Below are 26,643 nucleotides of genomic sequence, written 5' to 3' on the forward strand. Positions count from 1 at the left end.
ACAAGTGAAAAAGCCCCTGTTAGAATATCCAGCCCCCCCAATTAAAACTACCCCACCTCCGTCTTCTCTCTGTGCTACTCTGTCATGCAGGGCGGTGCGTGCTGCTCGCTTTTCCAGGACAACACACAAGGGACACAGCTAATCACTGGCCGATCGCTGCTACCCGCTCTCAGCTCTTACGCCGCTGTCTTACTCTACAGATTTGCTCGGTAGTAAGCCTGCAATCCCTGATCTTACTGCCACAGCGTGGTGCTGTACAGATGCTGGAGTTTTCATTTTTAGGCTCCTCCACATCTGTGCTTTTTAAAGAGCTAGATTTATGAATGAAGCCTGGTGTGTGTGTAGGATGCGTTGCCTGAGCGATCCCAGGTCGGCCCTGAAGGGTCACAGGAAACGCGTGGGCGGCTCGGCTTCTACCCATTCACACAAAACATTCAGAGGCACCGACTAATGAGGCATTTTAGAGGAGAAGACTCCGGCGGAGTCGTAAACCTGCAGATGAGCTGCAATTGTGATTTCTGCCATTTTTTTTTTACATACAATTACCAGGCATTTGTGCCCGGAGTGAGAGCCCGCCGCCGCCGCCGCTTGTAATTTGACACTCGAGCAGCAGCACCAGCGGCGTGTGGAGAGGGGTGGGAGAGAGTGGGAGGTTTGATGCGGAACAAAAATCACCCAACTGGGCGCTGATTTGTTTGCACGGCAGTTTTGTGTCTCTCTGATGAGCTCATTGTATGATGCGCATGAGCGTTTTCTGATTGAAGATAAGTGGGCACTCCAGATCGTCGCACTTGTATACACACACACCACATTCAAACCATTCATCTCCAGAAGGTCAGCTCTCCACACAGAAAGACAAACAGCACAGTTTTAAGTTTTGTGACGACACATTCCAGGGCGTATGTCACGTTGTATCATGGCATTAAAATGTCAGTCACTCGAACATATTGGTTTTCCTGGGCTTTAATCTTTAAAATCTATCAACAAAATGGCAGCGTGTATGTGTGAGAGTCCTTTGGTTGTGCATTTAAACGAGTGTCGGTATTCTCCAAATGAGCCCTATTTACTTTCCAAATGAGGACATTGTCCTTCACCCCACGGCCATTTTCTCTCACCCTCGTTTCACCACACTGAAGCCCCTTTTTTCTGTCCTTGGTTGCCAGCTTTTTTCTTTCTTTCTTTCTTTCCTTATTATTCTGGCAGCTTTTCAGTGTGAATGCAATCCCTTCTCACTGTAAAGAAAGAATACATGCATGCGTGATAAGAACGTCACCGCCGCCGCCGCCGCGGGCTGGCCTGCCTACTGTAACAGAACTAATTCTTTGCATACCAATACAAGCGGTGCTCTTTTAAGTATTGGCATTGGGCTGCGGCCACTGTGCTGACAGAAGCACTTCCATGTCCAGCTCTGCCCTGTCCTTGCCCTCCACTCATAATAGATATTGACAGGTGCGGCGCAGATAACGCTAATCTGCATCCTAACAGGATTTCACGTGTCATATAGTGCTTTCTCATCGCTGCTGCTTTAATTCACAACTTTGTTATGCTGCTAATAGCATTTCACGGTGGCACAGCCCACGGCCTTCAGAGGGAAGGATGTGACGGTGGAGCCTGACTCGTTCACAGGTTTACTGTCTGAGCTGAGGCTGAGCAGGTGAACTAATGCATATCGGATCCGGCATGAGCGCCATTGAAAGGCAGCAGTGGTGGATAATTGAAAATGGAGGCTGAAAATGTTATTTTGTCTTAAACGGGCACAGATTTTACACAGCTCACGGAAAAGTCACGTGACGTCTCCTGTCGCTCTGCAGGGGCCTCGAAAATGGATTTTTATTTTCTGAATTGATCCGGATTTTAGAAACTAAACTTGATTTTTGATTCACAGGAACATTTAAAAATATTCTGACACGACCGACAACTAACACAATGTTTGGAAAAGCTTTAACGTGTGATAGCGCAGGTTGACCTTCCAGTTCCAGGCAGCTCTTCAGATGTGATTTCAGTGTACAAACATCCACTACATAGTGAAAGAGGAGAGGCTGGATCAGAGGAGGTGTTAAGAGGCTATCTGTGTGTGTGTGTGATGTATGAATCACTGTATTCACTCGTGGCCATGTGGTAGGAAGGCTTGTGGGATTCTCAGAGTGTGAGCTCCATCTAACCAACCTAATCAGCTTCATTAGCCTCCTATTTAATGGACAGCCGAGATAAGGAGAGGAATCAATTCATATTGTGCATTTGGCGGTCGCAGATCTGTGCACCGCGTCTCCCTGCTGTTCCGAATCACGCTCATTGAGAAAGAAGCGGAAATTACCACTTGGGCGAACGCCGCGCTGACTTAAAATGACCTGATAAAGACCAATCAGAGTCTCGATTCTGCCTGAAAACTGCCCAGCGACAGGATGAAGGCTTGAAGTTTACACAGATTTTTCTCAGGTTAAACTTGTGTTTGTTTGAGTCCGGAGGATGTCGAACATCGGGGTCACGTGACCTACAAACTGAACTGTGCCCAGCAGCAGATATTATGAGATTTTATAACATCAGTGTAATTCTGCACAAGATTAAGAACAAACTCCTCAAATTATTAGTTTCAGGAACAAAGACCTCATTTTCTTTTCCAGCTTATTTCGAGTGTTTACTGTTTAACCTCTTTCCGTCCTGTTTCTAAATCTCATGTCTTCCCCTTCCAAACATTTTCTTTCTATCTCGGTGTAGAAAGCACAAAGGGGTAAACAGAGAGAGGCAAGAAACAAGATAACATCAACCTTCAAAGGAACGGTAACGTGAAGCATCCTGCTCTGGTTTTACTAAGTTTTCTTGTCTAAATCAATGATTTGCAGTCGACAGTGATCTTTTCTCAACGTATTTGCTCCATCTTTTCTTCACCTCAGTTGAAATCCACCCAACAATCCTAAAACTTCAAGCATACGCCCTTTGTTTCGGTGTGATCCTTCGCCAGCTTCAGCAGACTCACATGTCAGCGGTCACTCTTGTCCGGCTCGCTTTGGACTGGACAACAGAAAAAGAAACACTGCTGCGCCGCGGCTGGAAATTTAGCGACGTGATATCACCTTATTAACTACAACAATACTCTACTAGACTACAAAACTGCAACGTCGCCATTATACACCAACATCACAACCACGATTTCACATCCCTTGTTTGGACCAAATGTGAAGCAGTGTCTCTGAACAGAGGACTAAAACCACTGTGTCTTCATGACTAAGAGGACATGTACAGGCTCTTTGTCATATTTTGATATCAAATACTATTATAAATATTGTGATGTTGTTTTCAGCAGTATCACTAAGCCCTTATTTAAGTATGGTGTGTTTTTTTTTTTGTTTGTTTAGACGTGATTCACGGCAGCGTGAGGGTAATGCGACTCACTTGGGAGCAGATATTGCTCAGAGACAAATGTTTTTAATGGGGTCTTATTTTAAAACTGGGTTTTCTGTGAAAATACTTCATGCAAATGCACCAATTACTGTTTGGAATAAATCTAAATTCATTTTTCTGCCGTAACACAAAATGCAGAAAATGGCTCATTTAAAGCTTGTTATCACCTGCTTCTCTAATTTCAAACAACTGCATGAACGCCCCCTCTCCTGTACGACCCCGGCAACTTGATAAATATTTCAGTCTCTCGTCCCCCGTTTCTCAGCCTTTGCAGAAAAAGACCTTGCCGTCACATCTGAGAGTTGTGTCGTTTGGCCAAAATGCTCAGCTTTGCGAGTTTTGTGCGCGTCTGGGTTCACGTCGGAGCCAGCGTGGGCTGCGACAAGCTTCCACTGTCACACAAATCACCAGGATGAAAAGTTCACAGCTCTGTGACAGGAAGCTGCAGGGGTAAAGACTTCAGTGCTGTTTCACTCGATCTGATGTCTTGTCTTTACGTCTCAGCCGTCTGAACGCTTTCATCGACTCAAGATGTCCGTGTCTCAATCCCACTTCATGTCTCGGAGTCTGTTTGGTATTTTATGCTTTGCTGTGTGGATGCAACCAGCTGGGAGATGAGCTCTGGCTCCTGAGTAGTAACAGTACAGAACAGCTGAATGTAAGGAAGACGGGACCTGTTCAAAAACAAAACAACAGCTTGTTGTGTTTCTTTTTCTTCTACAGCAGATCATCTGTGTTTGCCGTCCTCTGGTTTCCACCACCTGTGAAGACTTTACCACAGATGCTGTTTCAGTGCTGCTCATTTAAATAAGAGCAGAGATAGGAGCTGGTCTCAGTGGACAGGACACAGCAGGAGCAGCAATGTCCCCCCCTGCCTTGCTAATAGGAGTCCTGTGGTTCTGTAAGTTCAGTGACTTTGACTCAGATGTATTTTAGGGATTGTTCTTGGCTGCGGAACATTTCAGGGCTTCGTTCCTTTTTAATTCTGCCTTTGAAGACAGAGTAAATCCTTACAGGTTGAAGGGAACAGTTGCTCAGGCCCAGAATATCCTTCAAATACAGGTGATGAAGGTGATGAAGGTGACCCAAATATGGTCTTCAACAACCTAAAGCTACTGCACACCTGTCATGACAGGCTGGGAGAAGGAACCACAGCGTTTGCTTTCCATTTTCTCTACTATTTCTGTAACTCCTTTAAAAAAAAGTTGTAAGATATTCATGGATTTTATGAATCCTTTCAGGAGACACTACACAAGTAACACAAGAACCACAACATCAACCCATGAATATTTGAACTACGAGCCAATCAAAGCAGCAAGAAGCTGTGTAAACTCTACATTAAAATAATTACACTTCATCAGCTTGAATCACAAACTGGGGCGGCAAAAGGGGCAAAGCACCCGGTGCACCCAGACGTGACGCTCTGTTTGTGTTTCTAACAAATGTCGGTGGCTGATGATTTCAAGCAGCAGCAGCGAGAGGGAAGAGCCCGACTCACCACTGTTCGATCTCCCCGAATCGATGTAAAGCTTCACGGTCAGGTTGGTAAACATGAGCGTGCAGCGTGCTGATGATGTCATGTTACATGATTCATTGATCGACGATTCTGAAGTTCAGTTACCGTCTGCTCGAGTTCAGAGACGCGAACAGCTGCTTTAAAGACAGAGACGTACAAGGACTCGGTAATGGAGGCAAACTGGGCAAGTGATACCTGCTTGGCAAACTATAACCCCCCCCGACCCGCCTTCTGCTCTCACACTCAGCTACACTGTCGTACACATGCCCAGGCACAGTCCTGTCACACTGTAGGTCTGGAGGGATTACAGCACAGGGATGTAAAAGGGGAGGGGGGCGGTACTGCAGCAGTGCGTCCCAATAAGACAAGGTCACCTTAAGTGGATTGGGATGAGGGGGGAAAGCAATTCCCTCAGGACAAAAACAGGGAGCAACTCATGAAAAAGTAATTAAGCAGGATGCACATCAGTGGATGCCACAGGCAGAGCAGGCGAGGAGAGAGATGAATCAGCCCCGAGGACGAGGGGCAGGTTCGTACACAAGATATTTGGGAGATGCAAGATCGCTAAACGCACACAGCAGCTTTGTTTAACCTCATTTGACTGGTTTGTTTTAGAAATGTGAAATACTGAGCAAACAATTAGTCTATAGTCTGCTGGCTATGAATACATAGTGAATCAACAACTGATAATTGATTGATAATTGACTGTTTCTGTCACTTTTTGAACTCAAAAATAAAAGCTTTATTGCTTTTCACATTTTTATTATATTCTTGTTTATCACTGAAAACCTGTGGCTTTCAGACTGTTGTCCAGATAGCAGTTTCTAATTTTTAAAAATGAACACCCCCCCCCCACACACACACACACACACACACACACACACACACACACACTCACTAAATCTGGGCTGTTTACATAAACTTGACTTGACAAGCAATTTGCAGACGTCACCTTGGGCTTCATAGACCTGTCAGTGTCTTTCAAAATGACCAATATAATCCTTTATAAAAGCAGTTCACATGAGTATTTTATGATCTGCTGCCGTAATGGTTGAGGTTTTGTTCAGTTTTGAAAACTCAGATTGTTTGGTTAAGGGAAAGGTTGTTTACTGTCAGGAGAAAGGAAATGCAAACTGTGACTGTGGTGTCGCAGTCAGACACTCTGCACACAACCACGAACCCCGACCTCTTCAGTAAAACACAAACACGCTTCATGTCCGAACAGATGCAAGTGCTCACTTTCATCATCTGCCCACAGACTGTGATCATGTCAACAAGCACGAGTGAACCCATCAGCCCGGGCAGAGACCCAACCACGATCTGCTCTTCCATCCATCCCGACCTGATGCTGCAACAAAGTCAACCCTGTTTTCTCCTGCTGGACTAAAGTTTTACATGGGGAGAAAAACAAAAACAGTTCCCAAATGTTTTTGGAAATTGCTGAGCAATTTTTTTTTAATGAAATGAAATGAATATATTTATGAGCTGTTTTAAAAGACTGAAGCCTACAGAAGCAGCCAATGGAGCAGGGCTCAGCGCCAACGGCAGGATGGGGAAGTCAGAAACTATTGTTGTTGTTTGTTTTGGTATTATAACGGGTTTTGATGCCAATGAGAAAAAAAGTACAACACCAACCTGATCCTCTAGAAGGCAAAACTCTGTCTAACATGCAAAAAAATCTCCTTTCTTACCAAATCAGGCAGAAATAAATCTTACAGCAACACAAAGCATGTCAGCCACTATTGATCAACACACAGTTTCTCACTCAGGTTTAAGAATCTCATTCTGTTCAAACATCTACTGTGGCAGCAGCTTGCCTTCCGTCAGAATAAACCCCGCACTGGTCCAGAGCTGTTAAGTGGACGCTTACACTACAGACAATCCATCACAGGGAATAGAGATGGACGGACGGGGGCCAGCGAACACACATTCTCCCCCAACACCCACCGATATCAGACTTAAATCCATCTCTCACAGCCTTGGCAGTGGCCTCACACATGAGCCAAACATTCGAGTAGGTAGACCAGTGGTGACTGTGTGTCTCTGTGGATCCACACAAAGCTCACAGGGTCGTGTTGTACCACGGATGCATGAATATTAATGGCAGCATTACTTGGAGCTTTGTTTAGCAGCTTGTTAGCCCTGACGTACGAACAGATAAACGTAGAGAACAGTACGACATGTAAGGAAAGAAGGATGGAAAAAAATTAGAAATGTGAAGAAAATAAGATTATACTGTATAATGTATGAGTTTCGAGAGGTGAAGTAAAAATTACAACAGTTCCCTCAAAATGAAACTACTGATGTAAAGTACAAGTACTTCAAAACTACATCTGAGTAAATGCATTCAACTATTTTCCACCTCTTCACATTAAACCATAATTATGAGTCAGGTGACCTGTGCAGACCATGTTAGCTGTTAGCTGCTATATTAGCTGCTGCAGAAAACATCTACTACGTACAGAAATAAGACGTGCGGTGTTTGGACAGCAGCGTTGGAGCGAGGGCAGGATGCAGTCAGCAGTGACACGGTGCACATCTGTCAGTCTGCTGCCTCCTGACAGGATGTGTGTGTGTGTGTGTGTGTAGAGAGAGAGCCTGCTGACAGCCAGCTGTTAAACGAAGACATGTACGATGGAGGCTGACAGGACCTCCGCTTTGAGGTGACAGCTAACGCCATCAGGCCGCTAAAGCGTGTCACCTAATAGGTGCAGAAAGAGGGTGACAGGTACAGTCAGGGGGGAGTCGCTGCCTCAGACAACATTTAAAATATTAGTCTTTGTTTGAGAGGATTCATCCTGCACTTCACGCAGTTCATGAAAGATGACATCTGCTGTTTTCAGTCCTGCTGTTCAGTATTTGCTTCGAGGTGTTGTGTCAAAATTTAGTGGTGAGTGTGTGAGTTAGCTTAAATTTCACACTGCATAACATTTTCTTCATAAGAACTGAATTTCCTCATTTAAGTTTTAGTTGTGGCTACAGGGACTGGTCAGCTTGGGCCCCTTGGTCTGTCTGTTGACAGAGATATTTTGCGATTGAGCCAGCCCACTTCTGCTCACAGCGATTCACACCCTAAATCACAGAGACTCGAAAATAAAACTGTCAGGTTCCAATCATCAGCTCAATAAAACACACCTCCTGCCACAACCGTTTCCCAATGAGAAACACGTTTTGGCACAGCGGTCTGAAACATTCTCTGGATCCTTTTTGTTTTTTGTCACTTTAAGCAGAAACAATAGCTTGTGTTCAGAAAACTAAAGGTCTTCATGGACCTTATCCAAAACAGAGCCAAGGAAAACCTACCACGAACTGACATGTATAATAAATTTTCAGAAAAAGGACCCAGAGGCAGTCAAACCGGTCACAAATATTGAACAATTTTATTCTCTTCAATCGTTAGAAGATGGTGTGCTTTTGTGCTTCAGCAAGGCCTAAAGAGAAATTAATATTCTCTGAGTAATCAGACTGAAATGCGTCTCCTTCAGCTGCTATAATCTTCCAGTTAGACATTCATTCATATCATGTCAATTATTCATATCTCCTGCTGCTCAGATCACTCTCAGGTTGTATCCACGCATTCAGTGAGGGATTCGAAGTAATTTGGATTCAGTGAGTGGATTAAACACTGGATTCAGATTCAACAAAATGCTTTTAAACCTCAGCCATGCTGAAGGCCTCTACAACAAATACAAGAGCTGGGTAGTCAGCGCGAGGAGCCCTGTCATCGCAGCCGAACAGAAAGTCAAACATCATCAAGGAAAAAGCCGTCACAATCAAACTCACACGGCGACTGATGATATCTGCAAACTGCAGAGCAAAATCACCATGAATGAATGAATAAATAATATTCCCTCAGACTGTCAGTCTCAATCAGAGCACATGCTTTCAAGTTGAGTGTCTGAATCTTTTACTTACCTCGCAGACACCTAAAAAGTGTTCATCGGCTGGCTGGGCTCAGCAGCCCTGTGGATACCGGACACCCTCTCGTCCACAGAGGTCATCTAAATAAAGCTTAACTGCCGACCACTGCATTCATTCAAACCTGCTGTCAAACAACCACCAGTGGAAATATTCTGGCTCACCAAACCACCTATTGTAAGAAATAAAGAAAATATTACGACCCTGGCTCTCTGCACCCAGTGACTGCGCTGTGATAACCAGCCAAGGGCACTCAACTGGTGTGTGTGTGAGTGTATGTGTGTGTGTGTGTGTGAAGTGTGAGCGACTTTTCTTATCAGGTGCGAGCAGAAAGCAGGTTGTGTGGCTTTCTCTCCGGCAGCAAAGTGGAACATTTGGAGAACGCACCGTAGGAGATGGGGATGTCCAGATCGCCCTGCCAGGACATCTGCCCTGATTCGTCTATGGAGTGCTGCGCTGTAAAAACACAACAACGAGCCTCTTGTTTACAGCTCATTCTCACCCCAGTGCTGTTTCTGATTTATTCAAACTCCAAAGGAGGACAACGGCAGTGAAATCTACTACAGTGTCATGCTGTATTCACACACTGGCTGCCCATCAAGTGCAGAAGTGTTACTTTCTCGTTGGAAGTGTGGTTTTAACCATGATAATAAATGTGTGTGTGTGTGGACTTTGCAAGATGTCACTTCAAGCCATTATGTACTGTAATGTCCAACTTCCACTGAGCTGAAACAAAAGCCAACTTATTTGACTTTTTTTTGGGTTTTTTTAACTGCACAGTCCTGTGCACAGTCATTTGGCAGGAAGAGGATGACAGCATGACACAGTAGCTTTGTGAGTGAAATTATTATTATTATTCTGAGCTCGGTTTTCATGGATGGACTATACCTTTCAAGTGGCCGCGTCCGAGTGTCACAAAGCCGGAGGAGATGAAGTTGTGCATGTCTTGGCCTCCACTGCGCAGGTTTTCTTTCCCATAGTGCCCTGGTAAGATAGAAAAAAAAAAAAAAATGATGGCAAATGTCAGCAAACTATCTGAGGACAAAAAAACCTTGGTGCTCTTTTTTGCCTGAAGGTCACACAAGGAAGTGGCACAGCAAAATTCATCTAAGTCTTCACAAAGAGGCTTAAGGCTTAGTGACACAGACTACTCCTAGGGCCGGCTGGTAAACGACTGCGGCTGAGAAAATGGCAAAATAAACTCTTAACACATTAGCAACATACTAGAAACATGCTAGCGCTGGCGGGTAGCCATAGTCCCACTGGCTTTATTCACACTTAGAATTCTGTTCTCAAGATTGTGCATCATTTTATTTAATAAAAGGTTTTTATTGATGGAGGAGAAAAAAAAGCTCTCCGACATTATGAGTTTGCCAACTGTCAAGTTCACTCAGACTGACTTTGCCCCCAATGAGCGAATCCACCGACCGTGGCAATTCCACTGAAACTGATTTTACTGCAGAATTCCACCATTTTAAATGCTGATGTGACTGGTCTTTAACGCTGAGGAGTACCTGTACTCAATTTCCCAGTCATTTCTGCCATTTTATGAAAGAGCTGCCGCAGACGACAGGAATACTAAACAGAGCTAAAATGGCATAACTGACAAAACTGACTCTCAGGTGGGATCATCAGCTCGTCAATATGTGTTGCTTAAGGATGCCAGAGATGCAGTCTGCAGGTTTCAGGGCCCATTTACCAAACATTTCTTCTCTTTCTCCTTCTCTCGGCTCCTCAGAAGATGATTTGGGTTGGTTACACTTGATTTTTAGCATCGATTTAACCTCTGGTTAAGATTTTGTGGGTAAGGATGAAATGCAGTGCACCTCAGGTGTACCCTTTTCGGATTTCCCTGGTGTTAAAAGATCACTCCGTAATGCAATTTGTAGCACATCCCTGTTAACTCTCCTCTGAACCACTGGTGTAATTGAGAGTACAGCAAGAACACAAGGAGCAAGACAAGGTGCCTGCTAGCACCCAGACAACATTCAATTGTCCTGTCACTCACGGACAAGTCTTCAAAGGAAATAAAAGAATGTAAAGTCGATGAACTGAGAAAAAAGAGCAAAATATATATATATATATATATATATATATATATATATATATATATATATATATATATATAAATCCCAAACCTGGAAAGCTGGCTTATCAAATCGCCTCTCCTCCTTCCTTTCCCTTCTCTTTTCTCTCTTAGTCCTTTTCTATATTAACAAGTGAACAGTTAAATGCCTCTTTCTCCAAGGAACCACTTCAAAGTCAATAACATCACTCAGACCTTTGGGCCTTGGGAAGCCGAGATCGAACAGCATTTCAAATTATCATAATGAGAAGGAACACCTGGGACCATTAGGCCTGGACTTCATCACACCAAAGTTTGGCACTTAAGCCTCTGCTCTACAGCTTGTTTGTTTCTTTATATCAAACCCAGAGGATGACTATAAACCGAGTAAAGATGCACTCCAACACCATTACTGTTAATTTGGGACCTTCGAGAAAAAAAAAAAAAAAAATCAGTAAATATCCAAAGAAGCTGTATATTTTCCTGTATCCAGAGATTTTTAATGGCACAGTGATGTAGCCATGTAGATGATACAGTCGAGTATCAGTGTGATGTCTCCTGGGGTGAAATGCTGATGATTCATAACCTCTGCATACTCCAAGGACGGCACCGTGGCGCTGAAATCAGGTAGCTGGAGATGCTGACTGTGATATAAATTGCTCCCATCTACCAGTACAAACCTATAGCCCCTTATTATCTCTGAAAATGTTCCTCAAAATTGCCTTATCTACACTCTGTAATGAAAAAAAATCTAACCTTCTTTTAGAGAATAACCACACTTTCCATCTTACTCTCGTGAATGAAGGATGAAGTGTTTTATTTCAGAGATAAAAACTCATATATCCCGATAAAAAGTGAAATTTGCAAAGTAATATTTGAATTGGTCTTTAGGGAAAAGAAAAACAGTCATCAAATTAGTGACTCAAGCCTGCACATTTCTGCACTCCAGTCACGTAGGGTGGGAGTTAATGTCAAATGCGAGGGTCGCACAAGGTTTATCGGAGACTGTTGCTGTTAGCAGTTTTGCCATCCTTCAGGAAATCTTTACCTTTATCTTGTTACTCTACAGGCAGACCGACGCATCCAGACTCATCATCCCCGTAACATGACGTCACTTTTTGAAAACTTCTGAAGGGTTTTAAAACTCAAAATGAATCCAGTTGCTGTGAGTGTCCAGCAGAGATGATTCCATTCTCTGCCAGCAAAGTGTGGAAGACATTTGCGCCTATTTTCACAGCATCGAGGAAACTTTAGAGCACAAAATGAGAGAACAGAACAGAACTCTGGGAAACTGAAGTGATAATGCTCGTTCTAGGACAGTTCTGGAGGAGTACCATCCCACCAGAAGACACACTCCATCAGCATTACATCTCAGCACAGTACCTCTTCTGCAATAGGAAATGGGATGAGTTCACATCACACACTGCTGATGGTCTGAGTTCAAATCCAGAAACCAGCCCTTACTTTACGTCACCAGCCTCTTTTTATTGCTTTCCCCCTGTGCTAATACTTTCATTTTTGTTAGAAATGCTGTAAAATTGCTCTCTCTGGCTCAATTGTAATTAAAATTTGAAGGGCAGTTTTTATCACTTATAAAGTATATAAAGAAGAGTGATTGAGAGGAGGAACTGAACTACACATAGGACACCATCAACTGGATGTGGCTCCTGATAGCACCAGGTCATTTTATATTCTTTTATGCTCTGTGTCCCACAAAAATCTTTTCAAATCTATCTTTATTCTCTTCACCCATTAACTCTGCCCTGTTGCTGTGACCCAGGAGATGGTTTCAGACCAGAGAACAGATGTAACTGCCGGCTGCCCTCATAACGGCCATCTTATAAACCCGAAGTGGATCTGTGTAGGCAAAGCATTTTCAAAATCCATTTTCTTTTCCCAGCCACTTATACTTGACCTTGATGGGAAATAAAAAGAGGTCAAAGAAAGATGGGAAGGAAAAGAAAAGGACAACCACTGTTGCCACAAAGGCAAAGTGAGTCAGGGATGTAAACGTCCAGTTTTCGACTGGAAATAATATAAAGACCTCAAGGACAAAGTAAATACTGAAAGTTTTTACTTTGTCCTTGAGAACCTTGATCTCTTGAATTACTGTCATAACTCTGACTCAAAAATAAATTAAAAAAGATAAGTAGTTCTCTAATTAATTAGAAAACAAGGCCTTTAAAATAAGGTCCTGCATGGATACAAACAACAGCATACAACTTAGACCTAATGTTCATCTAAACAACTGAACTTTCATAAAAACAAAGTGATCATCTGCATATTATAACTTTCTAAAGTTAATCATTCAAAAAGGAGGGTGCTTCTGCATTTTAGCTCTGAGTATGTAAAATGTTTCTACATTGATAAGATCCTTGTTTTTTTTTAATTTTTCTTAAAACAGACAAAATGTCAAAAAAAATGTCACTTTCACGTTGTAAAACTCAACTTTGTCCTCAGAAAATCACACTACTGACACAAACAAATGATTTACCGGATTACAGATGCTTATGCAAGCACAACCAGGGGGACACACATGCAGTCACACATTTACATATGGTACCGTCAGAGTAACAGTAGCACGGTCCAATTCAAACGCTTAATACTGAAAATAACACTGAAATCTGGTAAGAGAAGCCCAACAACCGTGCAAGGTATATAATATTCACAATTTGTATTGTAACTCCAATCAGGTTTGGCAGTTCTACAGTTTTTTTTAAATCCTCATCACTGTTGTCATAAATTTGTCATAAAATGTGACTCACGTCTTCCCTGAAGTGCCTCCTTCCCTACTTGGACACCCTCCACCCTCCTCACTGATGACTTCTCCATTCAAAAGCATTCACCCTTGCAATGTGACGTCCTGCTGCTGTTCGCGCAGCAAACAATGGCAAGCTGATACGACACAGGTTGGACAATCAAGACATCTTTTCTGTGGGTGTTTGCACATGATGTGCAAAATGGCACTGCGTGGCTTTGTGAATCACACGGAGGATTAAAATTTATTCCATGTGTGCACATACAAACTGTATGTGCACATAGTTTATAACAGAGTTTCTTCATTCCTGAACTCTTTCGAATACCATAAACACAGAGTGTTTCTTGGCCAAATTACTGTTTTATTAAGAGTGATGCATAATGAAAGAACTGACCTTAACTTTTATGAGTCTTTTGTGAATTGCAGCCTTTAAGATGCACTCGTGATTTGGTTATGTTATAAAAATCGCACCCAAAACTCTCAAAATTTTCTTCCAGCTCACAATTTATGTTTCAAAATGTGTCGCAGTTCAAAGCTAAGTTTCAAAAACACACACAGGAAGTTAACAGAGACTGGAAAAGGGAACCTTACTTCTCTGAAAATCATGATACTTTAAATATTGCAGACGTAAGAAGAAGATAGTTCAAGACCATCCAGATCGGATGGGCAGTTCCATTTCATTCATATACACCAGCAATATCAAGTCAGCTCATATCCTGCAGTTCAGTCTATATCAGCTCTGACACATTTCCTCCATGTTGGGTGGTGGTGCCGGTGGAGAGGAGGGTGGAGGCAGGGTGACACGAGAGTGAAACATAACACTGTTGAATCTGGGACACCATACTAGGGCACTTAGCAAACGAGCTGATCCCTGGAGCAGGGATCTGGAGACCAACCGGATAAAAGTAGGAGGAACAGCGTTGCACGACAGAATTATCCATGGACAAAAAGCTTGCGTCTCCTGCAGAAGATGATAATTTGCTTCTCAATTTTGAGCCAGTGCTGAGTAGGCTTATGGGACCACAGCGTGAGGGAGAGGAGAACTCATCCAGGGTCGTGCATTTAATTCTCTGTATGTTTCTCTATATGTTTCCTCTTAAGAAATATTGAGGGCAAAGCTTAGGATTCACAGCCCGTCCATCTATTTCAGAAGATGTCAATCAAAGGATGTTGTGGCGGATTAAAGAGAGCAAAGAGGATCTCCCCTCACAGCACACACTGTAAGCTTTACGCTTTATGAATGGAAACGCCAAAGATGCACAGAAGGCCACAAGTTATTTGGCCTTCAAACATACTCTATTTCACAGTCTGAGCTATCGATCTGTAGAAAAGCAGCGTCGCCTACCGTGGTTTGATGCCTTGGTGTGAACAGGTGTGTAATGATTCTTCGAGGTTCTCACTGGCGTCTCGTCTTTGGGTGACCCATCAATCGCTGCGATGTTTTCATGTTCGTACTGAGATATTGGAACTGGTCCTTGTTGCCTCAGAATGTCTGCCAGGGCTCTGAAAGGAAATCACACAAATGAAAAAATGTTTAAACTGAAATGTTTCCCTTTTCCAATTACCAACATTTTCCTGTTTTTTTTTTCCTTCCTCACCATCCCCCTAAAGGTCTTCCTAATTTATTTAGCTACAGCTCCAGTTTGAATCACAGAGGTTTGGTGCAAGGCAGAGAGGAAATCCTAATTACACCCACAGTCATGAGGGAGTTAAATTTTCAATTGTGTGGTGCACAAGGTACAGACACGTTCTATTATTTGTACGGGGCAGAACTCAAAGCCTTTTTACAAAGAGTTGACAGAGTGACTCTTCTTTGAAGCCACAAAATAAAAGCTATATTTTACCAACACCATTTCCAACTTTTGGAGGCACAGAGTCAGTCTGTGATGGAGTGCCGGCACTGCGTTTTCTTAAAGGAAATGAAAGGGCAATTTAACTGTGTCAATGTCAACCTAAAGCAACCGCACAGTCCACTTTTCTATAACTCTGTGACTTTGGGAGATATACAGTATATTAATAGCATTTCCCTTCCAGGATGAGCACACTTTAGCCGTTTCTTTTTCACAGACAGAGGCGACCTGATTTTGCATTGTCCTACTTGGCTGTTATGTCGTGTGCAGCAGGAGCTATAGTTTGCAGGAACTTTTATAAGGTGTTTTAATGAGAAAGACCAACACCGGCAAAGGAAATGCAATGAAAGTACTTGTTGTCAAGATACATGGACTCTGCAGGAAACTGTCTTTGTCAAAACTGCAACTGTTTATAATTCTAATAGAGCCTAACAATACTGGATTTTTATGGTTGATAAAAGTATAAATAGTTTAAAATAATCTGTTAAGAACACGTCAGCCAATACCAATGTTTTTAAACACCATGTACCATAAAACTTTTTTGATAATGTTTGTTTTTATATGGCTATTATAATATTGTGACAATTGCTTTTTTAAATAAAGTAAAACAAGAGAGGAAATATTCTGATCTCAACAGACAGAAGGTTTTTCCAAAGTCTTGTGTCTTAAACTGCAAATACCCAGTCACCATCATTCACCAGCTGAGATCTAAGAATAACCAGTGGAGCCCCATTTCCCCAATCGAAAGGGATGCAAGTAGTCAAAACGTGGTTGTATATTCTGGTGCAAGGCCATCGAACGCCTTGAGTGTGAGCAACAAGATTTTAAAATCAACTGAAATCAGTGCACAACCTAACTGGGTTCTGTGTAACCTGACTGAGAGGACACGTCAGTTGAAAACCAAGAATGGACCCCTGGGGAACACCACAATTAAAGTGACAGGTAACCTTGCTGCATTCATTAACATGAACACACACTGCAGTTTATTTTGACTTCTGGACCAGTTGTGTGTTAATCAATGGCTGAAAATAGTCTCCAAAAAAATGCACCACTTCCTCGTCGTTGAGTAATAACATAAGATACAACCAGCCTTATTCTTTAAAACATACCAAAGTTTCTAGACTGTGTAGTAGAAGATTGTGATCAGCTGAACTAAAAGCAGAACCAAACTATGACTGTCCGTGTAAATGTCCTGAAAAGGGGGATGTTTAACAGAAAGATAAGAGGACGCGCTCTTTCCTCTGCTAACAGGTGTATTAGTTTATTAACACAACTCCACACAGCACAGCACAACAACACAAATACTTGGAACGTAAAACCTCGCTCTACGTCGCGGTTAGCATCGCAATTAGCATCGCAATTAGCATTGCGGTTAGCATCGCTTTTAACCTGCCACTCAACGGCAAACACAAACATTCATTCACAACCAAGGGTACACATTACCGGAACACATTCATCCATCAGTGAGTCATTATTAAGCATTCATACCTGAAAAGGGGGGGATGTTTAACGGAAAGATAAGCGGACGCGCTCTTAGCTGAAAACAGGGAACGACGCACCCGCTCACCAAGCTCTGCAGCTCTACACTCCCCCTGCTGGACACCCCCGACTACTACTTCTTACCGCTCACGTGGAAGTTATTTTAACCAAAGAAATAAAAAAAATATAATACTGTGCTTCAACATAACGGAACTGACATAAACATAAAAACGTGAGACACGAACACATGTATGTGCTGGCGTCTGTTGTTCTTTTTTTTATGGTGCAGTACATTGGAACAATAATATTGGCTCTAAATTCTCAGAGAAGACTTTTCTTCAAACTTTTGGCTTTTTTCAGTTATTCTGCTCTTATTTTTACCCATTCACAGCCGCCTTGCCTTCTAACTCAATTCCTTTGTCTGGCAATCGGAGACCAAAGCACTGTTCTCACCACCTGGCTGGCATAAACTGCGTCTCGGTTTGCTCTGCAGAAGGTGATCAATACAGCCTGTTCAAATCATTGGCTTTAGCTCTCACTCGGCATTTCTTGTGTTTCGGTGAAGGTCACAGACCAAACAGCAAAGGTCTGCCAACAGCTCAGTATTCTGCTCACAGGGCTCCGTCAGTCGCAGAGGTAGGAGTCTAAATCACTTTAGAGAAGCTCCGGAAATTAACAAAGAAGCTCCTACTTTTAAGGAGCAGACCCTTGCCAAATATAAAGCTAATCCCATGCTCCACTACTTCTCTTTGGTCACGGCTGTCAGCATGAATGTCTGCTGCCAGCCTCTGAGGTCTATTCCAGCAGACATCATTATGACTGCTCAATGCGCCAAATGGTTGGTGAGAATAAACAAATCATAAAAAGAAATAACAATATTGAGCACCCAGGAAGCCATGCCTCCTCGTTTAATCGTCCTCCCCCTAAAATCTCACGGCCACAGCCCATATTGAAGCAATGGCATTAAGCATATCCACTTGAAAGTACGCCCCATGGCTAGGATAGAAGAGCAGTAAGAAGACATAAACTTCGCCATCACTTCATTTCTCAGATGGAAAATAAAAGTGCTGCATCATGAGATTTGTTGTTCTTTCCGTGTCTGCTGTTTCAAATGAAATACTGTATTATAAAGTCTCATGAGTCCATATGGATATTAAAAGCTGACTGTGCCAACTTTTTACAAAGACACTTACAGTGATCACTGGAGCTTAGATTTAATATATAACTGATCTACTGAAGGAGCTCCTTTGTGTTGTTGTCAGGGCTTGAATTTGGACATTTTTTTGTTTTTATCAGGAGATTGTCACCGTGTTTCTCTGAGACAGAAAGCTGAGTAATCTCCCTTGACATTTTCAGAGCAGCAGGCGCCAAAGTTTCATGACCGAGGCATAACAATGCTCAATTATCTTCATATCATTAAATCAGCTGTCCGGGTTCTGGCTGAGAAGCAAGACGTCCTCCTCTGCTCTGTCCAAAAAGAACTCTGGATAATAGAAGGTGACTCAAGTGACTCTTGGATAAGAGCAATGACTAAGTGACAGTGATTTTTTTTTTTCTTTACCAGTGGGTGGAAAACATGTGATTTTAGTCAGACCTGACTCGGATTAAACATCCGTTTATCCCTGACCCTAGCGTACGATAGGTTTTCAGGGCTTTTTCACTAAAACCAGCTGCTGTGGCTGATGACGCTGATACAAAGGTGGTGAGAAACAATAACGTTGCGGGTCTGAAAACCAAAACAATAAGCTGAAAGTCACTATAAAGCTCCACAGTGATGCGAGGGACCACAGAGACAGACCTGAGGACATCTTGCTTCTTTCTGTGGGCCAAAGGGCTCAACATGAGAACAGAATAATTTCCAAAGCTCCAGCAGTTTAAAATCATTTCATAGGAGATATTTATGCACAGCATTCGTGTTTTTCTCTGTGGTTACCTCACTGGTTTGAAGTGGGTGGGGCTCAGTTGGAAAAAGGTGGCTAACATCATGTCCTGCTGTGCACCAATCAGAATTTAGAAGCATTCAAATTAAAATCTTTTGACAGTTGTGGGGCTGTTTGCTCATGTTGCCAGGCTACCGTCAATCAATACTGATCAAACCGCAGCCACACGGCGTTCAACACAGAAAAACAAGCAATCTTGGACTTTGACTGACAGATGTATTTAATATTCTTGAGAAAAACTGGAGATTTGAGACCAGGTTTTACAGAGAGCTGCCTGCATGCACTTAATTAGAAACACTCAGCTCATGTCACCCCTGCACCATTTGTAGTGTTTAATAAACTCTCCATTACTATCAAGGGACCAGCAGTCTTTGAAATGCTCACATCATTTGACCATTTGTGTTGGGTGTTCGGCAACAAAGGGGATGGAGTGTAAATCTGCCGAGACAGATCAAATCTTAAATGGTGTTTGTTTCAGGACACAAGGTCAGAAACCAGCACTTCTCCGTATGAAATAATACAAAAACATAATTGTCAGCATTAAGAAGTCATTCAGTGCTCTGGTGATGGCAGGAAAACGTCACCTTAGGTCTGTTCTCGACATCACCATGCAGCGGTTTGTTCAGCTGGTGCCTGAATTTGCCACAGGACATGTTTTTATGTTGCTTTAATGCTCATTGAGCAATTCAGTGGCCACTACTGGTGCCTTGAGGATTTAAAAATATTGCCCTTGTAGAGGAGACCACTCCCATCAGGATGAACGTGATCGCTCATAATGGCTTTCAGTGGCATTTGCTTTATTCCCCCCGAGGTTGAATGGACATAAAATACCACCCCCTCCCCATCCAAGGATTGACACAGAATGAGATGTGTACCATGGAAAGGTATACAATCCTGACATTTTTTGACAGAGAAGCTCTGGGGAGGAGAGTAACGGCATGTGTTAAAGGTCATGGGCTGGACTGAACGTATGATTTTTGAGGCTGTAAGTTACTTAGACTGCTATTAATCATCTGAGTCTCCGGAACAGCAGCTGAATATACATAGATTTTCACTTTAACGCTATTGGATTGAATTGACAGCCAGAAAAAATCTCATTATGGGCTCAAGAGTGTGCCAGGCTGTGGATATGTGCAGTGTTATGTGAAGGTCTGTGAGGTCTTTTCCCTCCAGCTGAACACAGTCAGACCACAGGCAAACTTCAGATGGCGTTTTCTTATTAAAACGACAAGCCAGTGTTGCAATGAACGCACTTGAAACGCAGCTTCAGGGACGTATGGGAGGATATACCCTCCAAAACCCCGTGTTCACACTGAGACAAACCTTTATAGTGTAAATTCATACAAACTACAAAAGATTTTTTTTCTACTTTTACACTGATCATCATTCAGAGTTAATCGAGATAACGTGAAAAATCTTACCTGTGAACATTCATTTCCTGAGGAGGCTTGGTGGCTTTATCATAGGCAACTTTAACAGAAATCCCAATGGCAATGATGAGCGCTATGACCCCGCAGGTGATGTACACCGTGGTGTTGGTCTGGTCCAGCTCCGGGTCATACGTATCACCTGTTGGCGCCGGGGAAGGGGGCTGGGTTTTGATCCAGTCCGGCGTGTTGTAGTTGGTGCAGCTCTTCTGCTCCAGCCGCTTCCCCCGGTCCGCGCAGCAGAAGCGCAGGAAGCAGCTGCCGCAGCAGAAGCGGTGGTCGGTGTTGTTGCAGGCGAACTCTTTGTCGTACTGCCCGCTCACGTCGTAGTAGCCCAGGCAGGTGTCGTGCTGGACGCCGCCGACCGAGGGAGCCTGGACCTGGGTGATCTTCCCCGGGACGGCCGCGGCCGCCGGGACCGCGGTGGTGCTGCCGTTGACCTCCTTCACCTTTGGGTTCCTCCTCTGCGGGGTTTTGCTCTTTTTGTTGGTGGTGGCGGCGCACAGGACATTCAGAGGGTCTAAGTAAATCAAAAGAAGCAGAAGGTGCTTTATCCCCATCATTTGAGGACGCGCTGGTGTTTGATCTCTGGCCTCCACTCTCTTCCGTCTGCTTTCTCTCTCACTGAATGTCACTCTGTCACTTCTTACCGAGTGGAGCTTCTTGCGGGTTTCTTCATCGCAGGTGCTCCTTTGCGTGTCAAGCTTTCACTGACGGACTTTGACTGGCAGCTCTTGCGCTCACCGGATACACGGTGCATCTTCAGACTTTGTCGTCATCCAGTATAAAGTCAGATTTCTTGCAGAAATTCGCTCTGGCCAGGCGTCTTCTTTGATTTTGGCTGTAGAGAGACGCGATAAAGACGCGATGTCCTCCAGGGAAATCTGCCTTTTCTTTACCATGAGCCTCTGATCTTCAATATGATCGAGTCTGGTTCTGTCACTGCGAGAAGAAAGGCGTGTAAAGAGGGCTTTAGTCGGTAAATTGGACTTAAGGTTAGGCCAAGTATCCGCGAGAAACTTTATCAATAAACAGACATTATGAGAAAGAAGAATCTGGATCGATAATTGGCAATAACTGGTTCATCGAACACTTTCAGCACCACGGACAGCGCCCAAGTTTCCGTTCAGCTTGTTGGAGCTTTTCAGCGTCAGAAAAGTAAATAAGCTCCATCTTATTCTATTCTATTCAACTCGAAACATAAAAAAAATGTGATTTCATTAGAGAACAGACTCTATCCGTTCCCATGACTTTCACATGGATTAAAAATACGCCGCTGTGGAGCGTTTCGTCGCTCCATTCTACACATGAACTTTCTTGAGTAGAAACGGAGCATTAACTTCTATTTTTCTTTTCTAGTGAGAGATGAAGGAAAAGATTAACACTCAGGTGAAAGCACAGAGAGAGAAGATGATGAAGACTTACCGGGTTAACGGTGGCCGGTAACGGGGTTGTCTCAGCCACTGCCACTGAATCAAAGAGCCTCAGCAACACAAGAGGCAAGACCTCTCTCTCTCTCTCTCTCCTCCGGCCCGCCTCCCTCCACCGCTCTTTCTCTCTCTCCCTCTCTCTCTCTCTCTCTCTCTCGTCACCCCTACCCCCCCATCCTCCACCCACGTCACCGATTCAGGTACTTCAGTTAATTATCAATCGGCATCTCTCCCACCCTCCTCTTCTTCGGTCATATGCCTCCGGGCTTCACTCGATAACTCGCGGTGGTGGAAAAAAAAACCCAGAAAGATAACAGTGTATTAGAAGTTGTCTGTGAGAGACGAGGCGCTGCTGTTGGTGAACATTCACGCACCAGTGCGCACACAAGCTGCATCCACTCACAAGTCACCAATCACGTCCTGTGTTGCAGAGTGTGCGATGCGTGCCTTGTGTATTTGTGTGTGTGTGTGTGTGTGTGTGTGTTCAGGGAAATGTGAAAACATGCCGGGGCTGGTTTACTTTAGAATTATAAACCAAATGCCATGCCAGCAGTGCAGTGGGAGGGTGGAAAGGATTTGGTTGCTTAAAAATATCTGGCACGGAGGGAATTTTCATTCTGACTTTCAAAGTAAAACCTGTGGATGAACGGAAAGGACTCAAAATCCTGAGAAAAAGACAAAACTATTTAATCCCACTCTGACTTTTCCTCTCAGAAATGTAATTGCACGACCTTTAATGTCAAATTCGGACCGATTACAGAATTCTGGATTTTTTTTTTCTCAGATTTTCTGTCAAAAACGTTTGTGCAAATTTCTTCAATTTGTTTTAAAAATCCACTTTCTTCTAAGAGTTCTGATTTCATTCCCAAAATTATTTCTTACCCGTGATTTCACCTGCACTTAATCTTCTTCCGGCCCAGAAGAAACCCTGGCCGAGTTTCTGTGAGAGGAACATCCTTGTTTCAGCACAGCACTTTCTGAGCCAGTATATTGTAATCATCACTGAACTTCCTGGAGCAGCTCCCCATATCTACAAAGGCATAACGAGGGGACATTCATGGCGTGGGAGACAGTTAAGAGTATTGATAAAGAATTTTTTTTTTATTCTAACGGTGGTTTAATCATATTCATAAGTGGGTTTTGATCTGGTAAAATCTGGCCGTACCAGATGGTGAAAATCACCACATTAAAACACCCAGACAGGTAATTTGACAGCGAGAGGAAGCCACATCAAATTGACTTTCAAATACTTTGCTGTCATTGCCCAACTCCACTGTCCTCATTCACTCAGTTATTATCCAGTGTGTCAAAGCTCATCCATCTGGTGTGCAGACTAAACCCACTGCCAAGATTTATTTGTTTTAGCCAGCTTGAGTGCTATTTGATCAAGGTGAATGCTGTTTGACCAAGGTCTGCTGTTATTACTTTTATAGCAGAGATGTTTGACGTAGCCTCCACCAGGGCAAGGTTATCATATTTATTGGGATGTTATTACACTGATCCTAAACAGCCACAAACCACTAGTCTTTATGTCAGTATTCTTTGTTACATGACTTATTAGTCTCCATTACATGTAGAACCCAAGACACACAACACTGGTTTTACCAGGTCTTTTTTGTCTCAGTTTGCTTTGTCTGCTGGTCTGCACTAGAACTTAAAAGAATGCTGGGTTACGCACTAGGAGTTCTTACTGACTTGCCCACAAACAAGTTGCCTGTTAAGGGGTTTCCTGCTGCCCCAACAAACAAACAAGACAGATATAGAAATTGTGACACCCTCCAACTCCGTCAGTGCTCCTCCTGCTGTCTTGTGCTCTTTGTTTTTTCGGGCAGCGTGGAGACAGAGACGAGTGGAGCCATCCAACCTGACGTCTTTGACCTGGACAGTTTGGCCCATGATATTTAGACTGGCTGTTCATTGTCTTTTTCCTTCTCTTTCACATATACAGTATGTGTGATACTACTGCGATTATCATTCCAAGTGTTACTGATATACTCCTATTAACAGGACTAATTAAATAAGGCCTTTATACTCCAGTATCAATGTATCTCCTGCCAAAATGGTTTGGCTGGAGTCACAAGATGAATCTGAGCTGATGAAAGATACTAAACACAATTTTTTTCCCCTGCTCCATAAAATTATATTATTATGTTTGTTTGTTTTGCTTTGTTTTTGTTTTTGCTGTAGTTTTATCTCTGCAGGCCCTGAAAAATGAATGCATAATTTTAATCTTACAAGGTAGTGGAAGTCTTTGCCTCCCTGTAGTGCGTTTATGAAACCTTTGATAAGAGCTTGTAGTTGAGTTTGTGTTTTGAGCCTGTGTCCTCCGCTCTTTGCAGTGCACAGATGGATCCAGATATCTTCCTAATGGTGATTCCTGGTTGAATTCAGGTACTCTTAATCAGTTGTCCTCAGCAGTTTCTTGCATTGCTTATTTCACATCCCAGACAGAAAAAGAGGAAGTGGACCCATAGTTTAAACCTGTCACGTGATCTACCCATGCAGGCCTTTGAAAAAAAAAAAAAGGTGTGATCAACTCCACAGTGCCCCTGACAGTGCTGTACAGATAATATGACAGCGAGTCAAGAAAAAGTGCACGGAGCTTTTGATGAATGTCTTTCCACACTGGATGCTCTGGTAGACAGCATTTGCAAATTGGCCCTCCATTCCTCTGTCAGTCAAAATGGCACATCAGATGGCATGTTGAGCTCAAAGGGAAGAGGGATTGTCCATTAGTGTTAAACAGCTCCAAGTGCGCAAGCCTCAGCAAAAAGCGCTGACAGGTAACGACGTGGGTCGACATTGGCTGAAGAATAATGAGGTCGTATCTCCACAGAAGAATGAAATAATGAATGACACCAAAGAGATCTTCAGCTCGGAGTCGGCGACAAAACAATCGCAGTGGGAAAGTATTACAGCTCTTTACACCACAGGAGGACGGCTCTTGAAAGCACTCGCCTTGTAATTGTCACGTTGTTTAGTATCACGGATATTTGCCCCACATTCTCTCTCTCTAGTATCTAGTTGGTCTATATTTTGTCTTTCAATCAGGGATTTTATGTGGGTCTTGATTTGGCTTAGCTCAGAGCACCAACCAAAATGTCTGCCCCAGTTCTGGTGCAGAGGGGAATTGCTCTCCTCTGACATCGGCCCTGTTCAAGGGGCCGTTCTGTCGCCTTTGTTAATGAGCCAGGCAGCTTCAACATGTTTCAAAAGCTCAACACTCGATGCAAAGTGAATCTTTTCCCCATTTAATTGAGACTTTGCATCACTAAAGAGGCCGTGCAGCTCACATCCTGACGACCTTGCAGGTGTCTGATCCTGCATACTGTGTGTCTTGACTTGAACAGGTACCGTATTCACTTTACATCAAGCACATAGGCCTGCAGAGAAATTTCTGATGTCTCCACGTCAGAGGCTTTTCACATTCACAACTGCGTTTAAATGAAATGTGAACGCAGCATAACAATGTTGTTGAACGTTCTTAAGACCGGCTTAAAAGCTAAAGTAGTTCAGTTCACTAGCTAACACAAGCTAAGTGGCTAAATGTGGTAGCGGTTGTGTAGCTTGTTAGTTTAAGAGAAGCAGGGCACATGTGACTGACGTAAAGGTGAGAGGGCAGTGAAAACACCACAGTCAGTGACAACACACACAGTACAATAAAAATAGTAACCAACAAACCTCATAATAATAATGATTAAATAACATTTCATAATAATGACTTCAGTTTTAGCTTCTTCCAGTGAAAACATTCGTGTGTCAGTGATGGCTGATTTCATGAAATATGCATAAACCCCAGAATTAGAACCACTTCTTCAGAGTGGATTTAAAAGAAACTTCTGATTGACTATTTTACTTGTAAGATGCTGTTTAGCGATTACTAGTTTCACTTGAGGCAGAACCAAACATTGCAGTCAATAGATAATATTTAAATGATGACAGGGTGCCAGTGCACTCTGACTGAGCTTGTTCTACTCCACCAACCCACCTGCCACTAAGACTTTTACTCCCATGTGGAAGAGATCCTGATGATCTGATGAATTATTTACCAAATATTATGTAAATGAGAAAAATCTCAGATTTGTTGCCCTTTTTCATGGAGAGTTGCTCCTTCTGCCCTGCAGGGAATATGTCAGGTTTTAGAAAGTGATGTTGAAGTTTGCTTGGAGTACGTGATGCAGCTGGTGAATACGCGCTGTATAAACACCGACATTAACCATTTCAATTTGTTTCCAAGGAGTGTTTGTCTTTTTAAAACCTGTAATATGTGTGAGTGAGATAATTGATCTGTTGCTAAGGCTGAGCCCAAACATCCTGCCCCTTCACCACCAGAGTCCAGTATCACTGCTGGTGCCACCTGTCCTTCTTAGAGTACCCGGGGTCTCAGGCTTGGAGTTCGGGTTCAAGGCAAATTTCATCCCAGAGATGTCCCCCAGGAGCACTATGTGGAAATAAGACATAGACACAAATGCAAGATCCTGTCCTTCATCAGGTTAAAGGCATGTGTCCGGTTGAAGGGGGCTCAGGTCTGAAGGGACCGTTTCTAAAAAGGAGCTGAGATGCCAGTAGACTCTGTCAGAACTGTCTGTACTCTGTGACTGGCCGGCTGTGCAGAAGTAAGAAAGGAGCCAGGGTTTGAACGTCTCTCTCAAGCTCTCTTTTTCATTATTGATGCTATTATTTCTGTCACTTCTCATGTGACAGCCACTGGGATGTTTACAAAAACCGTTGGGCAAAGACATCCCCTCGAGGGATGATCCAGGTTCGGGTTAGGTTTCAGGTGGCTGAGGTTAAACATCAAATCTGATACAACTGGAAAAGGGAATAAAGTCATAGGATGTTTGCAAATTGAAAAGGTTAA

The 26,643-nt window shown here is 43.2% G+C and overlaps 1 protein-coding gene across 1 annotated transcript in view; it reads right to left on the reverse strand.

Annotated features, from left to right (window-relative positions):
• The window catches only part of LOC121198793 (protein shisa-6), a 54,343-nt gene extending 33,431 nt beyond the window's left edge, over positions 1 to 20,912 (reverse strand). The window contains exons 1-4 of the mRNA XM_041063117.1: positions 20,347 to 20,912; positions 15,002 to 15,159; positions 9,722 to 9,817; positions 9,221 to 9,289 (exon numbers count right to left, since the gene is read on the reverse strand). Coding sequence (XP_040919051.1) covers positions 9,221 to 9,289; positions 9,722 to 9,817; positions 15,002 to 15,159; positions 20,347 to 20,912 — 889 coding nt within the window. The remainder of the gene's footprint in view (positions 1 to 9,220; positions 9,290 to 9,721; positions 9,818 to 15,001; positions 15,160 to 20,346) is intronic.
• Positions 20,913 to 26,643: the final 5,731 nt, after the last annotated feature.

The sequence above is a fragment of the Toxotes jaculatrix genome, chromosome 18 (genome assembly GCF_017976425.1).
Source record: "Toxotes jaculatrix isolate fToxJac2 chromosome 18, fToxJac2.pri, whole genome shotgun sequence".
NCBI lineage: Eukaryota > Metazoa > Chordata > Actinopteri > Toxotidae > Toxotes > Toxotes jaculatrix.